Source organism: Grampus griseus, assembly GCF_964374135.1.
Source record: "Grampus griseus genome assembly, chromosome: 12".
Lineage (NCBI taxonomy): Eukaryota > Metazoa > Chordata > Mammalia > Artiodactyla > Delphinidae > Grampus > Grampus griseus.
The window spans coordinates 9117444-9131893 of record NC_139006.1 but is presented as its reverse complement, the minus strand read 5'-3'; the positions used below and the strand labels follow the sequence as shown (position 1 = coordinate 9131893).

Genomic DNA, 14450 nt, shown 5'->3' with positions numbered 1-14450 from the left:
CTGTCAATATATAGACAAGGGCAGTGGCAGCGGGAATCAAACGGCTTTAGATCCAACCTGAATAAAAAAGCCCCAAACAGGGGACCCCAAATCAGAAGTGTTTGACTACATATCCTTTGGATTAATTAAGCACATTGGCAGACACGGAAGATCAAATATGAACCATCCGAGGTGGCAGGTCATGATGGGCAGGCGGGGAGGGGGAACGTCGTCAGGAAATAGAGTGCCTTTGTCTTACAGCCATCAACTTGCTCTTTATGCATAAACTGCTTAATAAAATGACTAATTCATTTTGGTTACATTGGATCTAAACCCCTAGAGAATACTGCCAATGGATTTATAATATTTTAATCTCACACCAGCCTTATCCAAAGCCTCTGTAGGAGGAGATGGATAGAACATCATCTATTCCATCTTCCACCACTAGCTGATGCTGTTGGTGTTTTTTAAAAAAAGTGTCTATGGGGCTGTGTGGGAGAGTCGTGAGTCTAGGGAAAGCTGTCTCATTCCTCCCACTGTGTCCATCTGAAGGAAAGCGGTGCTCAGAGCTTTTTTTAGGAAAGCTGGAGCTGCAAAGGCTGTCCGAGAGGCTGTTTAGAAACACATATATGCAGAAGTATGCGTGTGTCCCTCCAAAGTATCTCTGAGACAGAAGCCTTCTCCCATCTGGGCCCCGGCTCCGGGCGCCTGTGTGGGCAGGAGGTTCAGGCTACTGACGGCGGCAGCGAGCCTAACTTTGATCCTTTAATCCTAACTTTTTGATAGCAGATGGCTGCCCAGCCCTTGTATGCAAATGGGGGCCGTGCTTTCTTCCCTTCGTCGCTAGGGCTGGCTGCTTCCGGGTCTCCCGGCTTAAGCACGGACAGAGGGGCTGGAGAAGGTCTTCCTTCTTGGCACTGGGTGGTGATGTAACAGTAACACCACCACCAACAGCAACGGCAGCCACGGGTCTACTGAGCATTTACTGTGTGCCAGACACCAGCTTAGGATTTTATACTCTTCACCTTGCTTAATCCTCTCAGAGGTACCAGAAGGTAAGTGTGCTTTTCCAGAGAAGGAAACGGAGGCTCAGAGAGGTAGAGCTAGTTACTCAAGGTTACCCATCCAGAGAGCAGCAGAGCTGGGACTCAAACCCGTGTCCATTGTAGTAAAAACAAAGTTTCCATAGACTAAGCTGCACAGAAAGTTCCGGGCAGGCAGGGACAGTGTCTGTTTTGCCTAACATTGTGCCCCTGGTGTCGAGTAGAGTGCCTATCAAACAGTAGGAGTTCAATGTTTGTTGAATGAATTGCATGGGGCTACTACTCTGTGCCAGGCACCATGTTAAGTGTTCTCCATTCCCACTGAATCCACCCAATGGGCCCATAATTAGGTGAGATCATTATCCATACTTCACAAGTGGGGAAACTGAGGATCAAAGAAGTCAGGTGCGATACAGGATGCAAGATGGCAGGACAGGGACTGGCCCCTCTCTGAGAGGGTCCCTCAGCCTAGAGTCCCGCTAGTGCTCCTCCTGGCATCTCTCTGCCCCCTTTGGAGCTCTGTGGCTCAATTTCTCCTCAACAGAAGTACCAGCCTTTGGAGCCCTGGGTCAGGAGGACCAGGTGTACGTGTCTGTTAGGGGTCATGTTCTTCCTCCAGCTAACACATCTTCATTTCTGCAAAGGGCTCATCCTCTCACCCTAGAACCTCTCAACCTACTGGCAGCAAAGACCCTTAGCTGTTTTTCACTGTATTTAGATGTCAAATCTCTAATGGTTTTGTTCCAACCTTTTCAAGTTTTTTTTTTTTATTTTTGGCCACACTGTGCAGCATGTGGAATCTTAGTTCCCTGACCAGGGATTGAACCCAGGCCCCCTGCATTGGTAGCATGGAGTCTTAACTATTGGACCTCCAGGGAAGTCCCCCAACCCTTTCAATTTTAAAATTAATCCTGCATCTGGGTTTGGTGCCAGGGATCAAGATTCAGGCTCCACTACCTCTCTGCTGTGTGACCTTGGGCAAGTGGCTTGACCTCTCTGAGCCTGCATTGCCTCAGCCACACAGCAGGGCAAGATGGCAATACCTGCCTCCAAGGGGCAGAGGGGATAAGTGAAATCCTTTCTGTAAGGGGCTGAGCACACTGCCTGGCACACAGGGAGCACCCAAGAAACCGCCCCATAAGGATGGTAGTTCATCGTTTAAATTCAAAGGCTGCTCTCCCTGAGGCACCTATCCTGGCCTTCCCACCTTGAAGCCCTTTTTCTGCTGGGTGTTCTGGCCGTCTGTCTTCGGGTCATGTGGCCCCTGCTGGACTCCGAGGGCAGGGCAGGACTCAAGTTTGGGTTCCCACAGGGCTCAGCACATGGTAGGTGCTCAGAGAATGAGCTGATGAAAAGCCACAGCTGAAACGCCTGTTTTCCCTTCTGAAAGGGAGCAGCCATTTATTGAGCACCCACTGGGTACCAGCATCATGCTGGATGTTTTCCTTTAATCATCTTTCAACCCTTAGCTGCCAGGAGTAGTAAAAATCAGACAGGTGGCCAGGGGGAAAGGGCACTCCTGGCAGAAGAAATGGCAGAGGCAAAGGTGTGGCAGAAAATGGGGAGACAATGCCTTTTGAAGTTAAGTACCATCTCTGGAAAATCTGCTGTTAAACTTTTCCTTTTTTTATGGGTTAAATAACCTTTTATGTTACCCTTCTGTGCTCCCCTGAGCTCAACAGGACCAAATGGGCAGAGGCATATACAGGGAGGAAGGGAAGGAGGTGAGGGCAGCCAAAGACAGCGATGGGTCTCTCATTACACTAAAATCTGTATTGCCTTTATCTGCAAAGGTGGCTTATCCACTAGATGGCAGTAGAACTAGTCATTTGGGACAAACACAATGTTAAATTCTTAACCCCACTTTCTACTTCCATCACCATATATTTCAAATGCTTCAAAGATTCAAATTTCTAAAAATTGAGATCACAAAAGTACTTTAAAAATCCTACAACCTTCAGGTGAGAGGGTTTTTTAAAAATATGACAATAAATCCAGAAGCCATAAAGCAAAGGTCTGGTAAGATTTCCTACTTTCTGCTAATATTTTTTGAATGTGTGCCATGTATCATATACAAGAGACATTGTAAACAAAATTAAGAAACAAAAGGCAAACTAGGGGAGAAAATATGAAACATATTTACCAGGACAAAGGTTAGTATCTCTAATATACAAAGAGCATCTACAAATCAATAAGAAAATGATCTCTCTGATAGAAAAATGTGCTAAGGGTACATGAATCAGTGATTTACAAAATAATAAATGAGTGGTTCACAACATGTGAAAAGATATTTAGTGTAACTAATAAACAAAGAAGTACAAAATAAATCAACAAGGGGGAAAAAATTCTTATTCTTTCTGACCACTTTTCCTGGGTTTGTGGTCAATATGTGGCTACAATACATTCCCCTTCCCAAGTTTTCTTTCTCACTCTTATAACTACAGTACAGTACCAATATGCCTTGCATTCCCAAGAACCCCGAATACCCAGTGTTGGGAATGGGGTTCAGTAAATTACAATACAGCCACACAAGAGACTGTTACACAAGAGGAACCAAAGTTACTCAGAATTTGTAATCACACAGAGAAATACAGATGCTTGTAGTGGGTGAAAGGAAGCAGGATTGAAAATGGTACATGCAGAATGAACAACCATTTTGAAAAAGTACATGGGGAAAAGATCAGATAGGAAAACAACAAAATATTGCCACTGCTTTTCTAGTAGGTAGTTTTCCCCTCCTATTTCCGTATTTTCTGAATTTGACAGTAGGCATATACAACTTTTATAATTGCGGAGAAAATTTTAAAAATCCTAAACATTGGAAAGTATTGTCCTACTGCACGTTCAGTAACCCTGTAGTGTTAAACCTCTCACCCCACTTCCTTGATAATTGACAGAGCTGAATGAAATCCAAAGCCAATGCGTGTGACTCACGTAACTTATACCCTGATGGCAGCTTTGCAGTGGGCTGCTGCTATCCAACCTGCCAAATGCTTTCATGTACAGGCATAGAATCCTCACATTGACCGATGAACAGGTTCTATTATCCCTCTGCTAAAGACACAGAAACCAGAGTCAGAGAGGTTCAGGCCCCTGCCCAAGGTCACACAGCTCAAAAAAACCCCACCAAGCTGACAGTCCCACCCCACTGTGTCTGATGCTACAGCTCGATCAACCTAAGCTGCCCAGCCTTGCCTCCTGAAAGGAGGAGCAGGAAGAGAAACGCCTGTGTGGAGTTGCCATCTCCTGCATCAGATTTTTAAAAATACAAAGTAAGGCAAAAAAAAAAAAAAAAAAATTGGGGGGACTCACCTCTCCCTTCTTATCTCTTCAGCAGTGTTCCTCTGCCTGTCCTCTTACTTGCTCTTTCCTTGTTTTCTCTTTAAATTTTTTTCTTTTTGCTTTTAACCTAATCACTCAGTTAATAAGTTAGCTCTCTGAAACTTGGGTCGGTACCTAGTGACTCTATGAACGCAATAAAGAAATCAGCCGTCACCGGTACAGGAGTCAGAAAGGTTTAAATCAAATCATCCTCTACAACAATGACATTAATTATGCTTTTAACACGTTTTACTGCTTTTTTTCCTCACTTCACGCCACATCTGTGTGAACAATATCCAAAAGATTTACGGTTTTCTTTCATAATTATAGACATACAGGCTGCACACTTATCAAAATACTTGCTGAGCAATCACGCTATATCGCATTCTCTGCCAAAGATTTGTGTTGGCAGCAGTCACTCAAAACAAAAATGTTGAATCAGGACTTGTGTGGCTTCGGGGGGGAGGTGTGGATGGGAAGTATTTCGACAAATAATTTGCCTGTCAAGAAGTATAAAAACAGGAGAGTGTTCATTCTGGCAAATTTTCCAGGAGTGTTATTTTTATGGAGGGGCTGGGGAGGCATGTGTGGCAGGGACAGTGAAGAGGGAAGCTCCGAGCACCAGCAACACATCTGACATTTGGTTCTTGTGTCTGAGGATACAATTTAATGAGAACAAAAATATGTCTTCCTAATTCCCCTAAGAAATCATTAAAACATTTTGTTATTCTTAAATGTCTTGAAAATGAATTAGAGCCCTGAAGGGGCTGTTCGTATGGTATGTCTCCATCAGTTAAGGTTCCTCGTTCTCTAGCTTGGTGACAGCTGGGGATGTACGTCCCCCCCACCCCTCCATTTCTGGGGAGTAGAGCTGGGAAATCAGACACGTGGAGTCAGCACTAGGCTTGGAATGACCGTTTGGGGAGAGGGGCAAGAGAGCACGGGAACTTTCCAGGAAGTTCCATGCCAATCTTGGGAGCGCTCACGGTCCCTGACTGGCACTGCGGTTCTGGCCTCGTGGGTTAACATATTTTCAGAAAGATGTAGGTCCACAGTGAACCCCAGAAATGATGCTCTCTCCCACATGGGGGCTGTAAGCCCTTTCTCACCCCCAAACGCTCCCCTGGGTTTGAGACAACAGGTTACTGGAGTGATGATCTGTTTACCTCTGCCACCAGAATGCAAGTTCTCTGAGGTCTGGGCCCGTGTCTGTATCGGCAGGCTCATGGTTATGTTCCCAGTGTCTAGTGAGTGCTGGGCACACAGGAGGCACTCAATAAATGCCATCTGAGTAGATAAACACGTGGCAAGCAGGAAGCACTAGTTGAAAAAAGTACCTTTTCATTCAAATAACTCTTCTCCCACTTTCTGCGTCTGAATCTTATTTCTAAGTCATTCAACGAACAATTATTAGGTGCCTACTGTGTACTGGATTCAGGGTACACAGGTTTACTATGACTCAGTCCCAGGCTTGGAGAATTTCACTTGTCCTAGGGACACACAGATGATGATAAGAACAGTTAACACTTAGCAAGTGCCACTCTGCGCCATGCACGCTGAAGCCTCCCAATGACTATATGAGACAGACTCTGATATTATTCCCAATTTATAGAAGCGAAGACTGAAGCTCAGGGAGGTGAATTAATTCGTCCACAGTTACCCAATGAGTAAGTGGTACAGGCAGGATTTGAACTGGGGTCTTTGCCTGGAAACACAAGCCCATCTCAGTGCTGCCCCCTGGTGCTACAGGAAAGGTACTATGAGGCCCGGTGGAGGAGCTGGGCATGTGGACTCGTGGGAGGTATCTCTGGGGTCTGTACTGGGTCACCCTCCACTGTCATTCGCCACTGAGACTGTGCAACCCAAAGAATTGAAAAGAGTGGGAAATAAGAGGGTGTATTTTTCCAAATTTTTTCCCAGATAGCTCTGATAAGGGTGGAGACATCATAAGCAAAAAGGCTGCAAGGAATGGGGCGGCCTCTCGGTCTCTCGGCCACGTGCCTGGTGTGGTCCTCAGTAAGGGTGATAACGACCAGGGTTGCAGACACAGCTGTCTTGGCCTCATACCACAGGGCCATGCCCTGGCAGGGGGAAGGCACAGAGCCTGGAGGGCTGTGCTGTCTGGTTCCAGCCATTCTTGCCGCCAAAACATTCTGACTGAGAAAACCCATGTGGCCATGCTGCCTTCCTGCGAGTGCAGAATCAGGGCAGAGCACAGGACTGGAGCAGAGCGAGTCGAGTCTGCAGGTGCCTCTGTAGTGGGCTGAATGGTGATCCCAAAATATACATCCATGTCCTAATGCCTGGAACCTGTAAATGTGACCTTTTTTGGAAAAGGATCTTTTGCAAATGTAATTAAGTTAAGGATCTTGAGATGAGATCATCCTGGATTATCTGGGCGGGGCCTAAATCCAATGACCAGTGTCCTTATAAGAGAACGAAGAGGGGGATTTGGGACCCAGAGACACAGAGGGAAGAAGGCCATGTGCAGACAGAGGCAGAGACTGGAGTGATGCAGCCACAAGCCAAGGGACACCTGGAGCCACCAGAAGCTGGAAGAGGTAGGGAAGAGTCCTCCCCTATTGAAATACAGTGTGTAACGTGAAGGATGCAAGTTACTCAGCTTTCTGCTCCCTACACCAAACAGTGTTTGTCTTCGGAGGGAGCAGAGCCCTGCCGACACCTTGATTTCAGACTTCTGGCCTCCAGAACTGAGAAAGAATAAGGATCTGTTGTTTTAAGCCACCCAGTTTGCAGCAGTTTGTTACAGCAATGGGAAACTAACATAACTTCCCACGAGTAGCCAAGTTGTGACATGAGCAGACATTCTAGAAATAGTTGTTGAATGTATCAAGATCTGAGTCCCATCTCTCCCTGGCTGTGAGGCATCAGGCACTGGACTCAACTTCTTTGTGCCAGGGAGACAGGGACTGGTAGGGCCTGTTCCTTTGGGGCTTGTAACATGCAGAGGGTAGAGCACATGCAACTTCTACACCTGGCCACTGCTTCTCTGACTGTGATGTGCTCCCGGATCCCCTGGGGAACTTGTTAAAATGCAGACGCTTCAATGGCCCGAGGTTCTGTATTTCTAACGAGCTCCAGGCGAAGCCAATGCTGCTGGTCCATGGACTACACTTTGAGTAGAACAGGCTAGAAGACTTCCCTCACCACCCAGCTCATGTGCTTTTGGAGGGGAAGCTTCACATCATTGTTGCTGTATTAGTTTCCCGGGGCAGCCATAACAGAGCACCACCCACTAAGGTGGCTTAAAGCCACAAAAGTTTATTCTCTCACAGTTCTGGAGGCCAGAAGTCCAAACTCAAGTTGCTGTCAGGGCTGTGCTCCTTCTGAAGGCTCTAGTGGAGGATCCTTCCTTGCCTCTTCCAGCTCCTGGTGGCCTCAGGCATTCCTTGGCTTGTAGTTGCATCACTCCAAACTCCGCCTCTGTCTTCACATGGCCCTCTTCCCTGTGTCTGTCCCAAAACTCCCTCTCCTCTTCTTATAAAGACACCCTTCATTGGATATAGGGTCCTCCCTAAGTCCAGGATGATCTCATCTCAAGATCCTTAACTAATTACACCTGCAAAGACCCTGTTTCCAAATAAGGTCACACTACGAGGTTCAGAGTGGACATAAATTTTGGGAGGACACTATTTAAACCACCACAACTGCCCAAGACAGATGGAACGAGGGACTTTCCCAACCCCTGCACAAAGATCTCACAAACAACCTTGACATCAAATATAAATGACTTTGCCTTCTCCATGGCTCAGCCTAGAGTGGGATCTCATTTTCTTCTTCGTAAACCCCCAGCTCCAGTCACCTCTGATAGCACTAATTCCTGCAGCTGTGTGGAAGTACTAGAAATGGATTAAAGGGGCTGTCTGGGTGGAGCGAGTTAGCACAGTGGAGTTGTCTCCCAGCTCCACTATTATTAAGCAAATCACTACATTCTGGGTTCCCATCTCTAGGTCAATAAATGAAAACGTGCAGAAGACGGGCCATTTTAAAAAAGGGAACTTGGGCTTCCCTGGTGGTGCAGTGGTTGAGAGTCTGCCTGCCAATGCAGGGGACACGCGTTCGTGCCCTGGTCCGGGAAGATCGCACATGCCACGGAGCAGCTAGGCCCGTGAGCCATGGCCACTGAGCCTGCGCGTCTGGAGCCTGTGCTCCGCAACGGGAGAGGCCACAACAGTGAGAGGCCCGCATACCGCAAAAAAAAAAAAAAAAAAAAAAAGGGAAACTTTTTGCAGAAGTATATCTACATATTTAGGTACACAGTTGAAGCTCTCAAGCTGATCATACCTCTGTAATCCACACCCAGATCAAGAAGCAACATCTCCAGCCCCCAAAGGCCCCTCCCAGGAACTATCGCCCCATCCAAGAGAAACCACTCTCTTGACTTCTAACAGCACAGGTGCCTTTTTTTTTTTTAGGTGAAATTCTGTAACGCAAAATTTACCATTTTATAGTGAACAATTCAGTGCCAGTTAGTTCATTCATGATGTTGTGCAACCACCACCTCTATCTAGTCCCAGAACATTTTTATTCCCCTAAAAGGAAACCTCATACCCATTAAGCATTCACTCCCCATTCTCTCCTGCCCCCGGATTGGTAACCACCAATCTGATTTCTGTCTCTATAGATTTGCCTATTTTGGGTACTTCATACAAATGAAATCATAAACTGTGTGACCTCTTGTATCTGGCTTCTTTCACTCAGCATCATGTTTTTAAGGTTCGTCCACTCTGTACCATGTGTCAGTACTGCATTACTTTTTATGGCTAAATAATATTCCACTGGATTGGTAAACCACATTTTATTTATTCATCCACTGATGGACATTTGGGTTGTTCCCCCTTTTAGCCACTGTGAATAGTGCTGACATTAATTTTTGCCTGTCTTCATATTTTATGTAAATGGAGTCATACAGTATATGCTTTTTTGGGTTTGGTTTTTGAGGAACATCAAGTTTTTGAGGTTGGCCGTGCCATGCTGGAGGAAACATTTGCAGTCTTTCCTCCAGCGCCCTCTGCTGGCAGAGAGCACTGGGTGCCTTCTGCCCCTTGTGGCAAAGGGATGGGGGTTCTGGTGGGCAAGACACTCGGCTCCCCAAGAAGATCCAGGTGGGAGATCTTGCCAGGAGCCCCCCAAAGCTCCCTGGCTGATGTTGGAAGGCAGTGGGGTACGATGGAAGAGTCGTGTGGGGACACATCACACCAGACTGGGTGTAGACCCCCTCAGTCCCTACAACTCCTACCCATGGAGGGCCTGGCCTCACCCAGGAGTCTTGGCCTGTCCCCAGATGCCACTGAGAGGAGGCGCCTGTGTAACAGTCCTAACAGCAGTTTATTTTTGTTAATTATTCACTCACGGAGCCCAAGCATGTCTTACCTGGTGCTTCAATTAACTGCTTGTAAACGCTCAGGAAAGCAGCTTCGGCCTCCTGACTTCTCTTACTAAGAGCCACCACCTTTGGAAACAACAAGAGAAAGAATCACGTGTGACCACAGCATCTGAGTCTAGAAGCAAATTTAATCATTTTCTATATGTGCAAACATGGGATTGGGGGGAGGAAGAAGGGAAATGAAGATTGAAAGTATGGAGTAGACTGCCAAAATTCAGCTGATGGTGGCTGACTCCTTTGCCAGAGCAAGTTCTAAATAAATAGACTTTGCCTGTTAAAAAAAAAAAAAAAGAAAGAAAAAAGTGTGGAGTAGAAAGTCTGGGTTCAAGTTCCAGCTCCACTGCATCTGGCTGTGTGACCTTGGGCAAGTCACTGCCCCTCTCTGATCCTCAGTTTCCTCATATGTAAAATGGGCGTAAATGGGGCTTCCCTGGTGGCGCAGTGGTTGAGAGTCTGCCTACCGATGCAGGGGACACGGGTTTGTGCCCCGGTCCGGGAAGATCCCACATGCCGCGAAGCAGCTGGGCCTGTGAGACATGGCCGCTGAGCCTGCGCATCCGGAGCCTGTGCTCCGCAGCGGGAGAGGCCACAGCAATGAGAGGCCCGAGTACCGCAAAAAAAAAAAAAAAAAAAAAAAAAAAAAGGGGTAAATAATAGAAACTATCTCTTAGGCCTGTTGTGAGGATCAAAAGAAGCTATATATAAGTGCTTAGCACAGGGCCTGGCACAACAGTAGGTTATTAACAGCTGTTACTATTATTCCTGTTATTAATGTCAGAGGTTCAAATATGACACGTTTTGTAGGAAAGTGGGACACATCTGGGGAATATGTCTTGCCACTGAAAATTAAAGAGAAATTGTTGAATCTCTAGTAAGATATCAGTTTCAACAAATGTCAAGAGTGACAGCTTGTGAAACAGTTCCTGGCATACCAAAGGTGCTCAATAAATGCCTCTTGATTGATGAATACACCAAATGACTGGATGACCAGTAGTGAGGAGCTACTTTCATGCATTCGTTCTCTTCCTCACAGACTTTTATTGTTCTGCCAGTGAGACTCCGTAAGATGTGTTTCTGGGGCTCAGCAGCATCTCATCCCTTCGCTCCTGGCTGTGAATTCTGAGCTCCGGCCTCACAACTGCCTTGATGCTGGCTCTTCTTGACCACTCCCCTTGGCATTAGTCCTGGGCCTTCCTGGCATACTGTTGGACCAAGCTCCTGGCACCCACAGGTCACCATCCCTACCTCCTCGAGGACACACTGGGCTGGCATCCCCCTTTGGACTGGAACAGAGCTTTATTCCCCCTGGCACTGAAATACCTCTCCCTCTGGTGCCAACTTGCTAAATGATGACTCTATCAGAGCATCTACTTGTCAACACCCTCTTTCAGAGCTGGGCTTTTCCTATGAATCCCAGTAACGCCATTTGGGGAAGTGTCTGTTATTGAATTCCTCCCCTCAAAGTAAGCTCTGTGAGCGTGTGGTCTGGTGCACAGAAGGGGCTCAACATAATTTGTTGTATGAACAAATCCAAGTGGGTAGCACTGACTCTAGATCCTGCCTGTGACACAATTGTAGAGAAATGGCAGGGCCCAATTCTGAGACAGTCTGCTCACAGAGGTGATCAACCGAGGTATAGGTCCTGGAGCCAGGCTGCCTGGGTTCAAATCCCAGCTCCACCACTTATTATCTGTGTGTCCTTGAACAGGTGGGTCACTTCAATCCCTGTGCCTCTACTTCCCCACCTGTAAAACGGGGATAATAATATGATAGCCTCCCTCAAAGCGTCGCTAGAGGATCAAATGACTTAACACAATGTAAAGCCCTTTGCAAAACTCCTAGCATGCATTAAGCCCCATAGACATGTCACCTCTTGGTATGATCAACCCCTTCCTTCCTTCTTGCCTGTTATGGGGACAGGTTCTGCCCAGTGCTGGATGATAAACTTCAGCTGTGCTCATCTCTGGTGTCCTATGAAGACCACCTGAGAAAAGCCTCGCCTCCACACACAGCAGGGCACTCTGGGAAGAAGAATTTGAAAACCATAGCAGTTTCTCTGCAGCTTCCAATATGACAGCCATGAGCCTCATGTGGGTACTAAGCACTTGAAACGTGGCAAGTCCAAATCCAGATGTGCTGTGAGTGCAAATATGCACCGGATTTCAAAGCCTTAGTTCAAAAAAAGAGAATGTACAATAGCTCATCAGCTATTCTTATGTTGATTACATGTTGAAGTGATAAAATTTTGGGTATTCTGGGTTAAATAAAATATATTATTAAAATTCATTTCACCTGTTTTCTTTTACTTTTTAAAATGTAGGTACTACAAAATGTAAAAGTACATGTGTGGATCACATTATACTTCTACTGGACAGCATGGCTTGAAGGTTTTACAAGGTCCACAGAGACTTTTTATTTAAGAGAGGTGGAGAGAAATATATGGTGGATGTTGAGCAAGTGATTTTAAAAAGGTCAGTTACAAAAGCTCTTTAAGCTCTCTTGTTGTTATTCTGAGAGCAATCTCTGGTCGCTTACCTTCCAGAGTGAACGACAGTCTCTCATACATTCAACAAACATTTCCTGAGCACCTGCTATGTGCCATGACCTGTGAGCTGAGAACTCAGCGATGAATAATGCAGCCTCAAGCCCCACCCTTAGAGGACTCACAGTCCAGTGGGGAGACGGACATCAAAGCAGATTCCCCAGGGCTCCCCTGATGGCGCAGTGGTTGAGAGTCCGCCTGCCGATGCAGGGGACACGGGTTCGTGCCCCGGTCCGCGAAGATCCCACATGCCGCAGAGCGGCTGGGCCCGTGAGCCATGGTCGCTGAGCCTGCGCGTCCGGAGCCTGTGCTCCGCAACGGGAGAGCCCACAACAGTAAGAGGCCCGCGTACCGCAAAAAAAAAAAAAAAGTCAGATTCCCCAGATAATTCATTAATTACATGTGCTAAACGCTTCAAAGGAAAAGCACAGGGGGGCTTGAGAGTGTGTAAGTGGGGGGAGACTGACCCAGTTTGATGGGTGGAAGGAACATCAGGAATTATCTCCCAGAAGGGGAAGATGGTGATGGACAGAAATAATGTTCTAGAATCTAGGCAAAGGGAAGAGTTTTATTCTTGCTAAGATGTACAAAACACAGTTCCTGTTTTGGGGACTCACAGCTGAGTGGGAGACACAGCAATGCCAAAGAGGAACTGTAACACAGGAGGAGGTGATGCAAACACTGGAGTCTCCAGATTAATGTGAGGAGGGGGCAATTAATTCAGAGTTTGGGGGGACATCCTTGATGCACTAATAATAATAATAATGTAATATTCAGAGTTTACCATGTACCAGATACTTACTATTCATAATCATCCCTCTCCATACACGAATCACTGAAGGTAGCTGCTGTCATTATCCCCATTGTACAGATGAGGAAACTAAGACTCAGCGAGGTTAAGTAACTTGCCCAAGGTCACTCAGTAAGTAAATGGTAGAGTGAGATTCACACCAGGTCTGGGGGTTGAAATTACTGTTCTGAATCCAGATGTGGGCCCCTTTCTCCTGGATAGAAAAACCATCCCAGCCAGTGGGGACAATCACTCGGACCCCATCTGGATGCTGATGCCTTGATTTGCTATCTATGGCTGTACCAGGTCAGGGGCTGCTATGCTGCTGACCTGAGGTCCAAGAAAAGCCATGAGAAACAAAAGCAATTCATCTCCCGATCCCTAGATGGAGAATTATCAAAGATGAGCCAGCACAAAGTCTGAATGCTTCATTTTATAGTCGTCCATGCTAAGCATGTGTGGTAGCTGGAGTTTACGATAGGCATAAGAATGTTCTATTGACTTCTGATTTATTTCTTTTCTTTTTTTGGCTGTGTTGCGTCTTAGTTGCAGAACTAAGTTGCATTCGTTGAGGCATGTGGGATCTTTTGTTGCGGCATGGGTTCTTTGTTGCAGTACCCAGGTTTGTCTCTAGTTGTGGCGTGTGGGTTTTCTCTCTGTAGTTTGCAGCATGAGGGCTCTCTTGTTGAGGCGCACGAGCTCAGTAGTTGTGGTGCGCTGGTTTAGTTGCCCCGTGGTATGTGGGATCTTAGCTCCCGACCAGGGATCAAACCCGCATCCCCTGCATTGGAAGGTGGATTCCTTACCACTGGACCACCAGGAAAGCCCTGCTATTGACTGCCAAAAAGGAATTCAGGGCAGAGGTGAGGGCAAGTCACAGAAGATCCCTTTATTGTTTCCCAGTCCTTATGCATAGCACCCTCTACTATCCATTCATGGTGCTTATCAGTTGTGTATTGATTATGTGTACGACTGTCTCCTTATAATGTCAGCCCGCCCCATTAAAGCTGTGCTGTCCAAAACAGTAAGCACTAGCCCATTTGGCCAGTGAGCACTTGAAATGTGAGTATTCAAATTCAGATAGGCTGTACGTGTAAAATATGGGATTTCTAAGTCTTAGGAAGCAAAAAGGAATGTAAAATATCTCAATAATTTTTATATTGATTTCATGTTGAAATGATAATATTGTGGACATACTGGGTTCAATAAAATATATTATTAAAATTAAACTAACCTATTTCATTTTACTTTTTATAACGCAGCTACTAGAAAAATTTAAATTACTTATGTTGTTTGCATTCTATTTCTACTGGACAGCGCTGTCCTAGATCAAAGGTTAGGAAACTATGGCCCTTGGGCCAAATGTGG

At 46.2% G+C, this 14450-nt stretch overlaps 1 protein-coding gene across 1 annotated transcript in view; it reads right to left on the bottom strand.

The window, feature by feature from the left end:
• CUX2 (cut like homeobox 2) overlaps positions 1-14450 on the bottom strand; it is a gene marked incomplete at its 3' end in the record, with an annotated part of 260276 nt that overhangs the window by 48519 nt on the left and 197307 nt on the right. Inside the window, exon 4 of the mRNA XM_082667961.1 lies at positions 9738-9816. Within this exon, the coding sequence (XP_082524087.1) occupies positions 9738-9816 (79 nt within the window). The remainder of the gene's footprint in view (positions 1-9737; positions 9817-14450) is intronic.